The 20,031-nt window shown below is 43.0% G+C and overlaps 1 protein-coding gene across 1 annotated transcript in view; it reads right to left on the reverse strand.

The window, feature by feature from the left end:
* Positions 1-20,031, reverse strand: part of LOC126298023 (Down syndrome cell adhesion molecule-like protein Dscam2) — a 632,609-nt gene that overhangs the window by 191,083 nt on the left and 421,495 nt on the right. Inside the window, exons 10-12 of the mRNA XM_049989376.1 lie at positions 9,474-9,625; positions 5,055-5,333; positions 290-435 (exon numbers count right to left, since the gene is read on the reverse strand). Of these exons, the coding sequence (XP_049845333.1) occupies positions 290-435; positions 5,055-5,333; positions 9,474-9,625 (577 nt within the window). The remainder of the gene's footprint in view (positions 1-289; positions 436-5,054; positions 5,334-9,473; positions 9,626-20,031) is intronic.

Below are 20,031 nucleotides of genomic sequence, written 5' to 3' on the forward strand. Positions count from 1 at the left end.
ACATTTGACCACGTCTTCTGGGCACTTTAATTTTTGGTCAGGTAATGTACTTTTGTTGTCCTCAGAAATGGTTAACTTAGAGAGGTAGATGTTTTCTCAGTACTCGTATGGACGGATACCGTTGCGAGGGCAGCTGGTCATCTCGGTAGTACAATCTGATACAGAACCTCTGACGCTGTGTTAGAGCCTCATTCCTTCTCTGTTTACTTCCATACTTGCCTTCTATGCTTCAGAAAGTAAGGTTTTGAGTTTAGATGAGAACGTTTGGGTGAATATTTGTGCACTGTACCTGTAGGGACTTTGGAATGGGGGCCTTGTCCTTGAGCCATGAGAACCGGATTGGCAGGTCCCCAGATGACACACCACAGCCGACCTGCGCTCTGGCTCCTTCCCGCAGGTTGGGTTGAAATGTAAAGGGAGCCACCACCGGCGGACCTGTAAAAGTAAAAGTGTTGTGAAACAGTACCGTGATAGAAATCTGTCAACGTAATTGCAGTTGTGATTAATACGCAGAGTGTTTCAAATGGATTCACACAATTTCATAGTGCCGATGGTACTGTTACCGACGACTGTGCCGATAAGCGGAGTTATTGAACGCAGTTTTCCGAAATTCCTTCAAGGGAAAACGAATGGAATATTCCAGAATTTGAAACACGAACAGCTGCTACCATGTTTCTTAGAAGTAGATACCTTAGGGGTTGCGAAGCAACTGAAATCGCTTGATACGGGCAAGTCTTCAGGTCCAGATTGTATATCGATTAGGTTCCTTTCAGATTACGCTGATACAATAGCTCCCTACTTAGCAATCATATACAACCGCTCGCTCACCGATAGATCTGTGCCTACAGATTGCAAAATTGCGCAGGTCGCACCAGTGTTTAAGAAGGGTAATAGGAGTAATCCATCGAACTACAGGCCTATATCATTGACGTCGGTTTGCAGTAGGGTTTTGGAGCATATACTGTATTCAAACATTATGAATCACCTGGAAGGGAACGAACTATTGATACGTAATCAGCATGCTTTCAGAAAACATCGTTTTTGTGCAACGCAGCTAGCTCTTTATTCGCACGAAGTAATGGCAGCTATCGACAGCGGATCTAAAGTTGATTACGTATTTCTAGATTTCCGGTAAGCTTTTGACACCGTTCCTCACAAGCGACTTCTAATCAAGCTGCGGGCCTATGGGAAATCGTCTCAGTTGTGCGACTGGATTCGTGATTTCCTGTCAGGAAGGTCGCAGTTCGTTGTAATAGACGGCAAATCATCGAGTGAAACTGAAGTGATATCAGGTGTTCCCCAGGGAACTGATCTATATAAATGACCTGGGTGACAATCTGAGCAGTTCTCTTAGGTTACCGCCTAGTAAGGTCATGCGAAGGCCAGTATCAGTTGCAAAGCGATTTAGAAAAGATTGCTGTATGGTGTGGCAGGTGGCAGTTGACGCTAAATAACGAAAAGTGTGAGGTGATCCACATGAGTTCCAAAAGAAATCCGTTGGAATTCGATTACTCGTTAAATAGTACAATTCTCAAGGCTGTCAATTGAACTAAGTACCTGGGTGTTAAAATTACGAACACATAGATAATATTGTGGGGAAGGCGAGCCAAAGGTTGCGTTTCATTGGCAGGATACTTAGAAGATGCAACAAGTCCACTACAGAGACAGCTTACACTACACTCGTTCGTCCTCTGTTAGAATATTAGTGCGTGGTGTGGGATTCTTACCAGATGGGATTGACGGAGGACATCGAAAGGGTGCAAAGACGGGGAGCTCGTTTTGTATTATCACGTAATAGGGGAGAGAGTGTGGCAGATATGATATGCGAGTTGGAATGGAAGTGATTAAAGCAAAGACGTTTTTCGTCGCGGCGAGATGTATTTACGAAATTTCAATCACCAACTTTCTCTTCCGAATGCGAAAATATTTTGTTGAGCCCAACCTACATAGGTAGGAATGATCATCAAAATAAAATAAGACAAATCAGAGCTCAAACAGAAATGTTTAGGTGTTCGTTTTTCCCGCGCGCTGTTCGGGAGTGGAATGGTAGAGAGATAGTATGATTGTGGTTCGATGAACCCTCTGCCAAGCACTTAAATGTGAATTGCAGAGCAGTCATGTAGATGTAGATGTAGACTACAGTTTCTGTATGAACGAAGAGAGAAATTTTGGGTGGATTTGAACTTGTACATCGGAAGTAGTTTATCTCGGCACCATGGGCTTGCGGCAAGCTGTGTCATAGAAGGGGCAAGGTTCTTTCGTTGGCGTTGTGCTTTAGTGGATATTTTTCCGCTTTCTCTGTGTGCAGTATAACTCTTCGATGCGGTGCCTCTCGTACACCAAACACTTCGGCTACCACGGTTACAGATGCACTCACCATACGAACGCTAAAAATTTGCTTGCCCACGTCGGTATTCACTTACTTCCAACACAACGCTGTTCTGACAACTGCTGAAACTTGCAACGTATTGAGGGGCTCTGCACAGGTGCCGTTCGTGGTCACATACAACAGTGCAATCTGCAGGCTTAGCTAGAATCGGCAGTTATGTTCAAGCGGGCATTTCTTGTGGTGTTTCCATATTTTGTCCAAGCACTTTATGTGCATGCATGCATAATGCACTTTCAAAATCGTATGTTTCTTATGCTATAGGAAATATTGTAGTCCCATGCATAAGTTCACTGTTGTAGAAGATACAATCTTATGAGCCGGCCGGAGTGGCCGTGCGGTTCTAGGCGCAGACATTCACGGCAAATATCACCTTGGATGAAGAGAAAGAAGTCGTTCTCTCGTTACTAAATGTGTTGATCCGTATAAGATGTGACAGTGTGCTCTAGCGCACAGAATGTACAGAAAGGCTACAAATACAAACAGGTATTTAGATGTCACTTTATTCCAATAGCCAAATGGGAGACAGGCAGTGCTCAACGCTCTTGTCTTCGCGTGTCTTCCATATGACTGACAATAACAGCTTTCAATTGAAGATGACTTTTTTACAGGATATACTGAAGGGGTACTGCTATGCTGCTATATTGGTTTTTCCACATCCTTCAAGCGAATTGGTATTAATGGTAATTACACTACTGGCCATTAAAATTGCTACACCAAGGAGATGACGTGCTACAGACGCGAAAATTAACCGACAGGAAGGAGATGATGTGATATGCAAATGATTAGCTTTTCAGAGCATTCACACAAGGTTGGCGCCGGTGGCGACACCTACAACGTGCTGACATGAGGAAAGTTGCCAACCCATTTCTCATACACAAACAGCAGTTGATCGGCGTTGCGTGGTGAAACTTTGTTGTGACGCCTCGTGTCAGGAGGAGAAATACTACCATCACGTTTCCGACTTTGATAAAGGTCGGATTGTACCCTATCGCGATTGCGGTTTATCGTATCCCGACATTGCTCCTCGCTTTGGTCGAGATCCTATGACTGTTAGCAGAATATGGAATCGGTGGATTCAGGAGGGTAATACGGAACGCCGTGCTGGATCCCAACGGACTCGTATCACTAGCAGTCGAGATGACAGGCATCTTATCAGCATGACTGTAACGGATCGTGCAGCCACGTTTCTATCCCTGATTCAACTGATGGGGACGTTCGCAAGACAACAACCATCTGCACGAACAGTTCGACGAAGTTTGCAGCAGCATGGCCTATCAGCTCGGAGACCATGGCTGTGGTTATCCTTGACGCTGTATCACAGACAGGACCGCCTGCGATGGTGTAGTCAACGACCAACCTGAGTGCACGAATGGCAAAACGTAATTTTTTCGGATGAATCCAGGTTCTGTTTACAGCATCATGATGGTCGCATCCGTGTTTGGTGACATCGAGGTGAACACACATTGGAAACGTGTATTCGTCATCGCCATACTAGCGTGTCACCCGGTGTGACGGTATGGGTTGCCATTGGTTACACCTCTTGTTCGCATTAACGGCAGTTTGAACAGTGGACGTTACATTTCAGATGTTTTACGACCTGTGGCTCTACCCTTCATTCGATACCTGCGAAACCCTAGATTTCAGCAGGATACTGCACGACCGCATGTTGCAGGTCCTGTACGGGCCTTTCTGGATACAGAAAAGATTCGACTGCTGCGTTGGCCAGCACATTCTCCAGATCTCTCACCAACTGAAAACGTGTGGTCAATGGTCGCCGAGCAACTGGCTCGTCACCATACGCCAGTCACTACTCATGATGAACTGTGGTATCGTGTTGAAGCTGAATGGGCAGCTGTACCTGTACACGCCATCCGAGCTCTGTTTAACTCAATGCCCAGGCGTATCAAGGCCGTTATTACGGCCAGAGGTGGTTGTTCTGGGTACTGATTTCTCAGGATTTATGCACCCAAATTGCGTGAAATTGTAATCACATGTCAGTTCTCCGTATAATATATTTGTCCAATGAATACCCGTTTATCATCTGCATTTATTCTCAGTGTAGAAATTTTAATGGCCAGTAGTGTATGATAGTACGAAGGTCGATGAACCGCCTTCTCTCTCTAAGGTTGCCATTAATTTGCAGTGTTACTGCCCATTTCTTTGAGTCTTAAAAAAAATAATAGACTTCCCCATCGTAAAAAGGAGGCGTGTGACCACCTCCATACAATGGGACACTATAAAGTGACATGTGGCTTTCGAAAAAGTGTAAAGAGGCAAAACCGGGAGGTCAATAAACGAACTGATGAAATAGCAAGAAAATATTGAAATCGTAGTAGTGGAACGTCATTACTACAACCAGGATACTTAGTAGACAAATAATGTAACATCTATAGAAGGGAGTCTGAAAATCTGCTGAGATCTCTAAAAAAGATTGTAACTTCAACAGAGATATCAGCTATGGTCTTCCAGTTCGTGCCTTCTCGCCTTCAGGAATGTATGTAACCAGTGGTGGGGGTCAAATCTTCGACTTGTAGAGAACGTATTAGGAGAGAAACACAATGTGGCCTGTCAACCCAGAAGGTTTGACTTTGAATTACATTAATCCATCTCAGTTTCGACTTCAGAGGTACCAGTCTACGGTGGTGATGTGTGTGCCGTTACTCACTGTCGACGCTCAGCGCCACTTCCCCCCGGGCAACGTCCCCTTGAGAGCCCCTCACTGTGCAGACGTAGACGCCCGCGTCGGCGGCCGGGTCGACGCGCAGGATGTGGAGGGCGGCGCCACCGTCGCGCAGCTCGCGCCGCAAGTCACTTGTCAGGGGGACTCCCCGGCGCTCCCAGGAGACGCCGCTGATTGGGTAGCCGGCGTACGGGCAGCGCAGCGTCACCTGCGCAGACTCCACGGCGCGCACCGGGCCCGGCAGGGGGCGCACGTAGGCAGGACCTATGGCAGGAAAGCAGCACACTCTGACGGAACGTGAATCAACTAACTTCAATTCTATATTTTTAACAGTCACTTCTTTTCCAAATGTTAAGACTGGTTCATTCGTTTGTACCCTTCATCCCTGGGTACCCTTAAATCTGACATCCTCAGTAATCTCTTTGGTGTACTCCAAACTTTGTGGCACTCTACAATAACTTTTCTACACTTCTTTCTCCGTTCTCGTATCAGTTTATTAAGTCACTTGACTTATATTCTGGAGAACAGTGGTTCAAATTCCTGAAAGGCTGTTTAGATTTATGTTCACCATTGTTGTTGTTGTTGTTGTTGTTGTTGTCTTCAGTCCTGAGACTGGTTTGATGCAGCTCTCCATGCTACTCTATCCTGTGCAAACTTCTTCATCTTCCAGTACCTACTGCAACCTACATCCACCTGAATCTGCTTAGTGTATTCATCTCTTGGTCTCCCTCTACGATTTTTACCCTCCACGCTGTCCTCCAATACTAAATTGGTGATCCCTTGATGCCTCAGAACATGTTGTACCAACCGATCCCTTCTTCTGGTCAAGTTGTGCCACAAACTTCTCCCCAATCCTATTCAATGCTTCCTCATTAGTTATGTGATCTACCCATCTAATATTCAGCATTCTTCTGTAGCACCACATTTCGAAAGCTTCTATTCTCTTCTTGTCCTAACTATTTATCTTCCATGTTTCACTTCCATACATGGCTACACTCCATACAAATACTTTCAGAAATGATTTCCTGACACTTAAATCTATACTTGATGTTAACAAATTTTTCTTCTTCAGAAACGCTTTCCTGGCCATTGCCAGTCTACATTTTATATCCTCTCTACTTCGACCATCATCGGTTATTTTGCCCCCCAAATAGCAATTCTCCTTTACTACTTTAAGTGTCTCATTTCCTAATCTAATACCCGCAGCATCATCTGACTTAATTCGACTACATTCCATTATCCTCGTTTTGCTTTTGTTGATGTTCATCTTATATCCTTCTTTCAAGACGCTATCAATTCCATTCAACTGCTGTTCCAAGTCCTTTGCTGTCTCTGACAGAATTACAATGTCATCGGCGAACCTCAAAGTTTTTATTTCTTCTCCATGGATTTTAATAACTACTCTGAATTTTGTTTTGTTTCCTTTACTGCTTGCTCAATATACAGATTGAATAACATCGGGGAGAGGCTACAAACCTGTCTTACTCCCTTCCCAACAGCTGCTTCCCTTTCATGTCCCTCGACTCTTATAACTGCCATCTGGTTTCTGTACAAATTGTAAATGGCCTTTCGCTCCCTGTATTTTACCCCTGCCACCTTTAGAATTTGAAAGAGAGTATTCCAATCAACACTGTCAAAAGCTTTCTCTAAGTCTACAAATGCTAGAAACGTAGGTCTGCCTTTCCTTAATCTTTCTTCTAAGAGAAGTCGTAAGGTCAGTATTGCCTCACGTGTTCCAGTATTTCTACGGAATCCAAACTGATCTTCCCCAAGGTCGGCTTCTACTCGTTTTTCCATTCGTCTGTAAAGAATTCGTGTTAGTATTTTTCAGCTGTAGCTCGGTAATTGTTCGGTAATTTCACATCTGTCAACACCTGCTTTCTTTGGGATTGGAATTATTCTATTCTTCTTGAAGTCTGAGGGTATTTCGCCTGTTTCATACATCTTGCTCACCAGATGGTAGTGTTTTGTCAGGGCTGGCTCTCCCAAGGCCGTCAGTAGTTCCAATGGAATGTTGTCTACTCCGTGGGCCTTGTTTTGACTCAGGTCTTTCAGTGCTCTGTCAAACTCCACATGCAGTATCGTATCTCCCATTTCATCTTCATCTACATCTTCTTCCATTTCCATAATATTGTCCTCAAGTACTTCGCCCTTGTATAGACCCTCCATATATTCTCCTTCCACCTTTCTGCTTTCCCTTCTTTGCTTAGAATTGGGTTTCCATCTGAGCTCTTGATGTTCATACAAGTGGTTCTCTTTTCTCCAAAGGTCTCTTTAATTTTCCTGTAGGCAGTATCTATCTTACCCCTAGTGAGATAAGCCTCTACATTCTTACATTTGTCCTCTAGCCATCCCTGCTTAGCCATTTTGCACTTCCTGGATCTGCTTCATTTACTGCATTTTTATATTTTCTCCTTTCATCAATTAAATTCAATATTTCTCCTGTTATCCAAGGATTTTTACTAGCCCCTGTCTTTTTACCTACTTGATCCTCTCCTGCCTTCACTATTTCATCCCTCAAAGCTACCCATTCTTCTTCTACTGTATTTCTCTCCCCCATTCCTGTCAATTGTTCCCTTATGCTCTCCATGAAACTCTGTACAACCTCTGCTTCTTTCAGTTTATCCAGGTCCCATCTCCTTAAGTTCCCACCTTTTTGCAGTTTCTTCAGTTTTAATCTACAGGTCATAACCAATTGATTGTGGTCAGAGACCACATCTGCCCCTGGAAATGTCTTACAATTAAAAACCTGGTTCCTAAATCTCTGTCTTACCATTATATAATCTATCTGATACCTTTTAGTATCTCCAGGGTTCTTCCATGTATACCCACCTTATTTCATGATTCTTAAACCAAGTGTTAGGTATGATTAAGTTGTGCTCCGTGCAAAATTCTACCAGGCGGCTTCCTCTTTCATTTCTTATCCCCAATCCATATCCACCTACTACGTTTCCTTCTCTCCCTTTTCCTACTACTCAATTCCAGTCACCTGTGACTATTAACTTTTCGTCACTCTTCACTATCTGAATAATTTCTTTTATTTCAGCATACATTTCTTCAATTTCTTCGTCATCTGCAGAGCTAGTTGACATATAAACTTGTACTACTGTAGTAGGTGTGGGCTTCGTTTCTATCTTGGCCACAATAATGCGTTCACTATGCTGTTTGTAGTAGCTTACCCGAATTCTTATTTACCTATTCATTATTAAACCTACTCCTGCATTACCCCTATTTGATTTTGTGTTTATAACCCTGTATTCACCTGACCAGATGTCTTGTTTCTCCTGCCACCCAACTTCACTAATTCCCACTATATCTAACTGTAACCTATCCATTTCCCTTTTTAAATTTTCTAACCGACATTCCACGCTCCGATCCGTAGAACACCAGTTTTCTTTCTCCTGATAACGACATCCTCTTGAGTAGTCCTTGCCCGGAGATCCGAATGGAGGACTATTTTACCTCCGGAATATTTTACCCAAGAGGAGGCCATCATCATTTAAACATACAGTAAAGCTGCAAGCCCTCCGGAAAAATTACGTCCGTAGTTTCCCCTTGCTTTCAGCCATTCGCAGTTACCAGCGCAGCAAGGCCGTTTTGGTTATTGTTGCAAGGCCAGATCAGTCAATCATCCAGACTGTTGCCCTTGCAACTACTGAAAAGGCTGCTGCTCCTCTTCAGGAACCACACGTTTGTCTGGCCTCTCAACAGACAGCCCTCCGTCGTGGTTGCACCTACGGTACGGCTATCTGTATCGCTGAGGCACGCAAGCCTCCCCACCAACGGCAAGGTCCATGGTTCATGGGGGGAGGAAGTTCACCATGATTTTCCTAAATCACGATTTGGACAGTCCCTTTGAATATCTCAAAATATGGTTTAAATCAAACAACGGAAGGTCCAGGATGGAATGTAACAATACATGAGAAGGAAAGTTGCTACTCACCAGATAGTGGACACGCTGAGTCGGAATAGGCACAATAGAAGGATTCACACAATCATAGCTTTGCAGTGCACTGCAGTGTAATTTCCGCTCCCTGAGAGTGCAGACGTGTGTGCAAGTTGCGCTTGCGTGAGTGTGTGTGCTTGTGTGTATGTGTGTCTACTGCTGACAAAGGCCTTAATGGCCGAAAGATATGATGTGTGAATCTTTCTATTGTGCCTATTCTGACTCAGCATCTCCGCTATATGGTGAGTAGAAACTTCCCTTCTCTCGTTTTGTCAAAATATGGTTTTTATTTTATACGATATATCGGAGCCTGTTCAGTAGGTGTATATTTCTGCATATTATTGACATTACAGGCCTAATTTTTATCAACACGGCCTCTGTTGCTGAAAGCGTAGAGCTTAAAGTCAGAAACGAGGACTACCTCTCTTTTATAATTCACGCCGGATGTAGTTACTGACCATAGATGTTAAGCCTGGCCTCGTACTGAACGGTGCCCATGGAGTTGGCAGCACTGCAGCTGTACAGGCCGCCATCTTGGACACGAACTGTCGAAATGTTTACATGACTGATGACGTCGCCAGCCTGGTCAACGTACTGACCAATTGTGTACCTGTAAACAACAATGAAAACAATATTTGAACTGAGCTACGAAACGGCTTACAACTGTGTATGCGCCACACAAGTGCGTCATTCGCTACATGCGAAATCTATAGATGATTTGGACGACGTATGAAACCAGAGAATTTAGTCTCTTCGTTTATTTATACAGAATGAAGACGAATTTCATTGACAGAGTTTTGGATATTGTTCCGGGACATTTAACGAGTATGTCGATATAAGGAACCATGAGCTTCAGTGGCTCTTTACAGGCTAATTTAAAGTTTCTTGTGGTGGCCATCTTTCGCAGGAAATGCATAATAAATTGCAGTAGTTGGCAAGAAAACACCTTTTGCAGACTGAACATGAATTTTATTTATACGTTTAGATGCATTTCGCCTTTTATAAAGACACATCCTCAGCTGGTGTCCTGGAGTGTTACACGAGTTTTCGTTTTCACATGTTGATTTTTAGATATAAAACAGTTCATGTACATATTTTATAATAAAATGAAAATGTATTTACAGTAAAATGTTGAATTAATCATTGACGATCATGCAGTTTTTCCCCTGTGGAAAACCGTTTAGAAGCTGCGCTTTCCCGTGTAGAGTTATTTCATAACATATCATTAGTTCAATTGACTTTCGGTATCTACTGTTTCATTTGTTTCTGTAAGTGATGCCTTTCTCAGAATTTTTTTGTATTGGTTAAATGTTTGAGCGGAGTGAAAACAAGACTCCCTAGAAATTACACATTTTAATATACAAACGTAGAGTGGGAAATTGACAAATGACATATCAAAATGACTAGCATGAGGTCTGACTCTACAAAGAAAAATTTAATTTCTTGAAAGTAATCAGGGTAATTAATAAAAATTCAATTATTGCTTTGAGAGTAAATTACAAAATGGATTTTCGATCGAATTTTCGCAGCTAAAGGAAGAGTAGGAAACAAGTAAATGGAATATCAGGTCTAGTTTTGGAACAAGAGGTTTAGATGCTGTAAGTAATATAGGTTATTGAGAAGTTAATGATTTGAGGGAAAATTTTTGTCTGAATATTCACAGCCAAACGAAGTGTGGGAAGTCGACAGATGGGATATCAAATCGACCAGCGTGAGGTATAGTTTTGCAGAAAAGGGTTTAATTGCTTGAGAGTAGTTAGAATAATCAAGCAAAATTAGAGAGAAAATTGAAATGTTTGGCGAACAGCCGCTGCTAGCTATATAAATGAAGTGTCAAAAAGTTCATCTCTTCAAAGCCGAGCTATTTTGAACATAAAATGTTACAGTGGTGTGATATTTAACTGTCAATAAAAATTATGAATTAAAAAAATGAAATGATTTGTCTGAAAGTAAGAAATAAAATAGATTACAGAAATATTTGACGTGCCTTTGAATGATGTTTGAAACCATGTACAGTAAACGATGTACCCGTAGAGAAATTAAATTTCAATGTTTAATTTGGAATTTTAGACAGTATGGGAAGCTGTAGTATTACTTTTTATAGTAGTATTTATTTTGCTTTTAAAACAATTTCCGACATTTACGGAGTCAGAGATTCCATATCACATCCTGTCTTATAGTTTCATCTGTGTGTACTTATCGAGGTATCTGCTGACGTGCAACCCCTGTTTAATTTCGATAGTGATTTTTTATGTCTAATTCATTTGCCTAGTGTCCGCTGGTTTTTCTTTTGTTCTGTTCCTGTTCTGATTAGTTACGGACGCATTGTCATGATTCTCTGTATGAATCTATGTTACAATGTACCTTAAGTGCTTAAAACACTTTCAAAGTTCACTTTACTATGATTTTCATTTCCAAATTTCTACCCTCTGTGTCATCTTGTTATTAACATTTTATGATTTATGTTTTTCAGGCGATCACGGCTGGAAAAGAGCCGAAGACGACCCATTGTTAGTGGACGTATATGGCCGAACACATCTCGTGTTTAGTCATTAATTGAAAATCGCGTATATCGCTCCACGTCCCTGAGATCGATGCGCCGATAATTTAATTTGCATCTTGCTGCAGTTTTCACGCGATTGACACGAAGTATGATTCGGCCCGCCGTTCACTAACAGTGGCGTAGTTGTGCGACCTACACCAGTCGGACACAGGCCCTGCTTCGTTCAAATTATTGATGGTGGTCCATGTTTTATTTTTTAATTTATACTAGCCGCTTCACGCCGAACTCGGAACGGAGCGCTGCAGTTTCATCGCACTGCGCCGTCCGTATTGCGGGCGACAATACTCGTGCGACCGCCATCTAATGGAACTTCCCTCCTTCTTTATTAATTTGGAATGCAAATTTACATTTTTTATTTCCCTTTAAGGCTAGGAAACGTGTCAAAGCGTTGCACCAGGTGGATAGTATACGTAGAAACACATGGTGTTTCCTGATCAGTATTTCAATCCAGTGATCTATTTCAGAATAACATGAGGGGGCGTGCACTAAAGACTGCCATAAGCAGTATTCGGTGTTTTCTGCTTGTTTTATTTTTACGAGACGTGAGGTTGTATTTTGTGCAGGTTTTGTAAATACAACGAGTTCTAAAAGTTTAAGCGCTGTTTAATATATTAAAGACATTTCGAGGACATTCTTAATTGTTCAGTTACACAGTTTTATGATAAGTAAAATTCTGTTTTTAAAATTAGTTGCATAAAGTGTGTACATTTAAGCCATACGTAGTGCACCTCTAAAAGATAGATATTTTTTACCATGGAACACGTGATATTTGTCAATGAACTTGAATGTCTTGTCTCGAAAATGAAAATTTGTATTAGTTCCTAATAAATTCTATTTCAAAATGTTTTAACGAAGGGCGTTCAGTAATTAACGAATCACATTTTTTCCCTCGGCCCGTTTTGATTGAAAAGATTTGCTGTTTTTTTTTTTGTGTGACATCGTTGGATATTCCCGCTCCATCTTCTATAGTTCCATGAAGCTCCGATAGGTGGTGACACTATATGTAGCCTTCAAAATGGCGTTTTATTGGAGGTGCGTCCCAAGCAGAGTTTGTTTTGGAGGAAAATCAGAGCACTGCAGGCGCTTACGGGATGTCTACGGTGACCTGATACTGAACGAAAGCACGGTGAGTCGCTGGTGAGGCACCTGTCGTCATCGCTACAAGGTCGCGCAAACCTGTCGTCTCACGCGTGCCGGCCGGTCGCACACAGCTGTGACACCTGCAATGTTGGAACGTGCGGACACCCTCATTTGAGATCATCGACGAATCACAATCAAACACGTCGCTACACAGCTATACGTCTCTGTTGGTAGTACTCACACACTCGTACACTCAAAGGTGTCTGCCCCCTGGATTCCTCGCTGCCTAACACAAGACCATAAAGAGCAAAGAAGGACCATCTGTGTGGAGTTTCTTGCGCGTTGTGAGGCTGATCGTGACAATCTTTTGTCGAACACTGTTGCAGGCGATGGAACATGGATTCATCAGTTCAAACCGGAAACAAAACTGTAATCCATGAAGTGGCGCCACACAATTTCTCTTCTCATCAAAAGGGTCAAAGCCTCACACTGATTCTAAATTCCAGGGCGACATGCCCACCAAAACTAGATTCTAAGGCGTACTAATTTCATTCCAGTTTCCAGTTTGCACAGTGCAGCCTGGCAACGACAATTTTTGTCAAAAACGCCCTAACCCGGTGTAGTCTTTTGGCTGGATCCTTGCCGATGGTAGCAGACACGTACGGGTGTAATTGCCGTCCTCCAGGGGCCGAATGTTCGCTCCTCCGTGAACCGCTGCCCTCCAGTTCATTCCTCAACTGACGGGGCGCTGTTGGTCAGATGTATCCCAGATTTGGCTGTGATCGCCCGGCCTCCAACACCAACTGCGGGTGAGCGTCCTTTCTCCCAGGCAGAAAACCTGCTGCCTCCGTTGCTAAAGGTGGACAGTCTTCTTCGACCATGTCCTACTCCAGACTGTCTTCTGGGACTGTGAAGGGGCTGTTCTCTTTTATATCCTCCCTCACGGTGCAACGATCAACTCTGAAGTGTATTTGCTCTACTCTCAGGAAACTGAAGAAACGATTTCAGCGTGTTCATCACCATCAAAATACAAATGAACGTGTGCTCCTCCCTGACAAAGCAAGGCCTCACACAATTTTACGTACACGAGAGCAGTTCACAAATCTTCATTGGACTGTTCTTCCTCATCTACTCTACGGGCCGGTTCTCGCACCTTCAGACTTCCACCTGTTTGGCGGAATAAAGAATGCACCCCATGGGTTCAAATGGTTCAAATGGCTCTGAGCACTATGGGACTCAACTGCTGTGGTCATTAGTCCCCTAGAACTTAGAACTACTTAAACCTAACTAACCTAAGGACATCACACACATCCATGCCCGAGGCAGGATTCGAACCTGCGACCGTAGCAGTCACACGGTTCCGAACTGTGCGCCTAGAACGCACCCCATGGGAAGCAGTACATAGATGAAGGGGAAGTTAGTGATGCAGCAATACGTTGGCTCCATCGTCGACTAGTAGAGTGATACTATGCGGACATAAGGCCCTCCCAGTAAGGTGGAGTAAGGCCATCAAACTGAATGGACATTATTATGAAAAATAGGAGGTTGTGTCCAAGAGAGTGCGGAATAATATGCTGTATTGGAAACCTGTATAGAAACAACACACTGTGAGGTGATGGGAGAGTTGTGGCACCCTGGATATTCTTAGTTCAGAGTTGACGTGGCCGCGCTGGGACCTCTCGGTGGGCAGCGGCTCGTCGGCGGACGCACAACGGCAAGACCAGGTGGTCCATCGGCCGCAAGGCTGGGAATTCCACGGTCACGCAGTGTCGACGAAGGAAACATGCCGGGAGTGATAAAGATGGCGGACTTTGTGAAACAATCATTGCAGAATTTCACCGTTTGTACAGAAATTAATAGCAGCCAGATGAATCATAACACCCAAAAAATAAACATGTACATTACCATTACCTGCACAATGATTCTGCTGGTGTAAACAGGTTTTCAATATCTTTATTAGTGTAAAGTTTAATATCTGACTGTAAATTATACAAGAAACACCCTGCAACATATTTCCAAAATCTAAACGGTTCATCCAATTGCGTCTATCGACGTGTCTTTAGATAGCTATTAGTGTAAACCTAAATTGGTGTAAGTTACAGGCATGTAATAGTACATGAGTTATTGGAGGTCAAAGTGGCCGATTACTATCGATCGCGTCAGGCCATAAGTACTCCACAGTTACACGAGAAAACCGTAGGAGCATGGTTATGTAAATGTAAATCCACTGTTGCTTGTGAATGTGCGTTGGCTTGAAGACATGGTGGGAGCGCACTAGCCGATCGCAGCGCTCGTGAATGGGGAGACTGGGTGGAAGTGGGAGAGGAGTACGGGAGAGTCCACGGGAGAGTCTGGGACAGTACGGGAGAGGAGTCTCGGACATTACGGTTCGAGGGACGCACGGTCGCGAGAAAGACTTGGAGTGTGGAGTGGTTTGCGCGTCGTCGCGAGAGATAGAAATACTTTGGAGTGCGGACTTGTGAACTTGTGAGATTTACGAGCTTTCTACAGCGAAGACGTAGTATGCGTTTACAGGTGAATATCTCGCGAGTTATGTTGTCGTTCCTAACTAATTACGTGCAGTAGGGATCTATTGCTCGCCTGTTTTTCAACTTATATTTTATTTAATTGCTGTACCATGTTTTGTAGAAATATACCACATTCTCAAAAGTACTTCTAGTATGTTAGTCATCATTTAAAGTCATTAAGTTAGTACCTGCAGATTTTATTTATTGCAAATCTTTTATTTATAAATTTCTACGTTACATTCACGATTTCCGAGTGATAGGAAGCTTTTACCATTCGATTCATGTATATATTCGTATTGTATACACTGTAGGCTCAGTGGTATTTGGCTTGTAATGCGGCAACTACGTATCCCAGCCCATAGACAACGAAATAATCCAAACCTTTTAATACTTCAACGTTGAGTCGGAGGGTACATAGTTGAGGGCCACACCACACCACATCATTTTAATTTCATTATATTTTGAAAGCCCGCAACACTGACAGAAGAAAGGGGTTGCAATAGTAACAGATTATTTATATCGCTATTATATACTGCATCGATAAGATTCTATCGATTGAAACAATACTTTTAAATTTGAGTAGCACATTTGTTCCCTGGTACATGACGTGTTGTACATTGGAAGAGTTTTTCACATCTGAGAAAACCTTACTTTTGTGGAGTAATTTTTGTAATTTCAGAAGAATGCCGTCATTTCAAAATGGAATATACTAAACTTCTATTACAGAGCTTGCAGAGGCGAAAGTCTAAAAAGTTTTCACATAAAAAACTCGGAGACATTCCGTTTCACCACGCTCTCGTATTTTATTTCTTACTTTTAGACAAATAATTTCACAAAAGATTTGACTTTTTCAAAATTTTATTTCATCTCTCTCTCTCTCTCTCTCCCTCCCTCCCTTTCTCCCCCCCCCTCTCTCTCTCTCTCGCTCTCTCTCTCTCTCTCTCTCTCTCTCTCTCTCTCTCTCTCTCTCTCTCTCTCTCTCTCTCTCTCTCTCTCTCTGTGTGTGTGTGTGTGTGTGTGTGTGTGTGTGTGTGTGTGTGTGTGTGTGTGTGTGAGAGAGAGAGAGAGAGAGAGAGAGAGAGAAAGAGTCTTTCCTAATTCGAAGACGAATGAGATTTGTGAACATTTGTTTTTGCATGTTTGTCTACTGACTGCATAGCCCTGATCTGAATAGGTTATGACGGAAAAATACAGGGTGCGCAGGAGAGCTTCTGTAAAGTCTGAAAGGTAGGAGACGTGATACTGTGAGGATGGGGCGTGATTCGTGCTTGGGTAGCTCAGATGGTAGAGCACTTTCCCGCGAAAGGCAAAGGTCCCGTGTTCGAGTCTCGGTCCGGCAAAAAGTTTTAATATGCCAGGAAGTTTCAACTGCATATGTCATTGATGTATAACATATAAAACAATGGTTGTATGACACTCTCCTATGGCACACTACATTCGCCATTGTTTGTAGATGGGTAACTGTCCAAAATATTGCTCTGTGTATAATTCTCCTCTGATGGAAACTAGATAGTACACTAGTGCCTGCAGATGGGTACCCATTCAAGATAGTGCACTGTACCAACTATACGACTCTGCCGTGAGGCACACCATCTTAAGCCAATGCCTGTAGAGGAGTATCTACCCAAAACAGTGTGCTACATCAGTGGTTGCAATCAACTTCGGTGGGGCGCAGCAGGTAGTACACTAGTGTCTGTAGAGATACATGTAGATTTATACCATGCAAACCACTATGAAGTCCATGACAGAGGGTACTTTTCATTAATCCAATTATTACGACTTTTTGCCGTTCCATTCACTTATGGAGTATGGAGGGAATGACACTGTAAGCGGTCTGTGCTCGCTGTAATTAAGATAGTATTGTCCTCACGAACAATGTGTAACGTGTTGGTAATATTTTTCTAGGGTCATTATTTAAAGCCGCTTCGTGAAACTCTGTAAGTAGTCTTTCTCAGGATACTTTGAGTCTGTCTTGATGTGTTTGCCAGTTCAGTTTCTTCAGCTTCTATGTGACACTCTCCAACACCAGAAACAAACTTTTGACCATTCTTGCTGCCCGTTTCTATATACATTCAATATCAGCTGTTAGTGCTGTTTGGTATGTGTCCCAAATACCTGAGCAATATTCCAGGATGAATCGCAAGAGAGATCTGGAAGCAATTTTCTTTGTAGGGATATTGCATTTCCCTGGTATTCTACCAAAAACTGAGGTCTGGCACCTATATTAACAACTGGGTCTATGCTATAGTTCCTTTAACTTTCCTAGAAAATGTTAAACTCGGGTATTTGTAAGAGCTGACAGATTCCATATTGTTCAGTTGTCAGATAGTTAGTTTCATGTTCGATAGATCATTTGAACGATTCTTTATCGAAATATGTGGGACTAGTCAGTTTACACAATGTCTGTATGTCATTAGTATTAACATTAATGAACAAATTATCATTTTATTCGCACTCAAGCAACTACATTTAAAAATTATTTTTTTATTGTTTTACTTATTGGCTACCAGTAGAAATTCATTTATAGAATAGGGGTGTCCCGAAGAAATGATTTTAAATTAGATTTGAAAGTTGTTTCGCTACCTGTCAGGCATTTTATGTTTTTGGGCATACGATCAAAAAATTTTATTGCTGCGTTTTGAACTTGTCTGTGAGCCACTAACACTTTCAACAACGGGTAATAAAGGCAATTTTTCCCTCTAGTGTTGTAGGTATGTACATTACTGTTCATGGATTATTTATGACAAATTTCACTAACGAAAATCTGTGTTACGACGGCGCAGTTACAGTGCCTAGCTCCTTGAAGAGGTACCTACATGATATCTGTGGGTGAACACCACATATTATTCTTACTGTTTGCTTTTATGCAATCAATATTCTTTCTAAGTGATGAGTAAACCAAAAATAAGGCAAAAAGGCCAAGGTGGTGTGTGTCTTCGTATTTCAGCTGAGCACAGCCCGGGACCCTGCAGTGGCTGCTATTAAATCACGACGCGAAAATTCAGACTCTTCGATAACAGGCCCGTCATAACATTGCTCAAGTACGGCCGTTGGTTAATAACGCCTTGCCGCAGTGTCAGTAAACGCAGCGTACAGCGCACGCCCAGGAGAGCCGCCGTGGGATTTCCGGCAGAGGGAGTTTGAATGTGGCACCATCTAACTGGAAATCATTACGTATGCGTGATTTCCGCGTCTGCGCATTCTTTGCGCGCGTGTTCTAGAAACGGGGCGTCGACGTGCGGTAACGTCGTCGTACGTAGCCATCAACAAGGTTGGGCCACCTGAAGATGTCGGCCAGTTGCTCCGAGGAAATATTGCGGAATTTGCACATCGTAATCCGGCGGAAAATCCGTCAAGACCATTTACAACACATCCGCCGGGAAAGCTTGAAGAGTCAGAATATGCATAACTGTCCGTATCTCGGAGCCAGAACTATGCTACAGTGGTTTGGGGAACATTACAGTAAACTTACACTGATGTCTCGACGATAAAATTCGTCTGATGTAAATTTTATGGAAGCCACCCGGGCCGTCACCACCGCGTACGCAAATCGGCGACCCGTTATTTACGCGAATTACGTATCGTGTGCGTAGACAATACCACATACACCCACAAACCTAACAACAAACTGTCGGATGTCTGATGCGCAGAATGAGTGATGTATTTCGTTTCAAAGACGGACAAACAAGCTACTAAGGAGGTGGTCATAAGGTTTAGGCTCATCACTGTATAACCACACTATACAGGGTATTACAAAAAGGTACAGCCAAACTTTCAGGAAACATTCCTTACACAGAAAGAAAGAAAATATGTTATGTGGACATGTGTCCGGAAACGCTTACTTTCCATCTTAGAGCTCATTTTATTACTTCTCTTCAAATCACATTAATCATGGAATGGAAACACACAGCAACAGAACGTACCAGCGTGACTTCAAACACTTTGTTAATGGGAAATATTCAAAATGTCCTCCGTTAGCGAGGGTAGATGCATCCACCCTCCGTCGCATGGAATTCCTGATGCGCTGTTGCAGCCCTGGAGAATGGCGTAATGTATCACAGCCGTCCACAATACGGGCACGAAGAATCTCTACATTTGGTACCGGGGTTGCGTAGACAAGAGCTTTCAAATGCCCCCATAAATGAAAGTCGAGATGGTTGAAGTCAGGAGAGCGTGGAGGCCATGGAATTGGTCCGCCTCTGCCAATCCATCGGTCACCGAATCTGTTGTTGAGAAGCGTACGAACACTTCGACTGAAATGTGCAGGAGCTCCATCTTGCATGAACCACATGTTGTGTCGTACTTGTAAAGGCACATGTTCTAGCAGCACAGGTAGAGTATCCCGTATGAAATCATGATAACGTGCTCCATTGAGCATAGGTGGAAGAACATGGGGTGCAATCAAGACATTACCAACAATGCCTGCCCAAACGTTCGCAGGAAATCTGTGTTGATGACGTGATTGCACAATTGCGCGCTTATTCTCGTCAGCCCACACATGTTGATTGTGAAAATTTAGAATTTGATCACTTTGGAATGAAGCCTCATCCGTAAAGGGAACATTTGCACTGAAACGAGGATTGACACATTGTTGGATGAACCATTCGCAGAAGTGTACCCGTGGAGGCTAATCAGCTGCTGATAGTGCCTGCACACGCTGTACATGGTACGGAAACAACTGGTTCTCCCGTAGCACTCTCCATACAGTGACGTGGTCAACGTTATCTTGCACAGCAGCAACTTCTCTGACGCTGACATTAGTGTTATCGTCAACTGCACGAAGAATTGCCTCGTCCATTGCACGTGTCCTCGTCGTTCTAGGTCTTCCCCAGTCGCGAGTCACAG

This window comes from Schistocerca gregaria, chromosome 1 (genome assembly GCF_023897955.1).
Source record: "Schistocerca gregaria isolate iqSchGreg1 chromosome 1, iqSchGreg1.2, whole genome shotgun sequence".
Taxonomy (NCBI): Eukaryota; Metazoa; Arthropoda; class Insecta; order Orthoptera; family Acrididae; genus Schistocerca; species Schistocerca gregaria.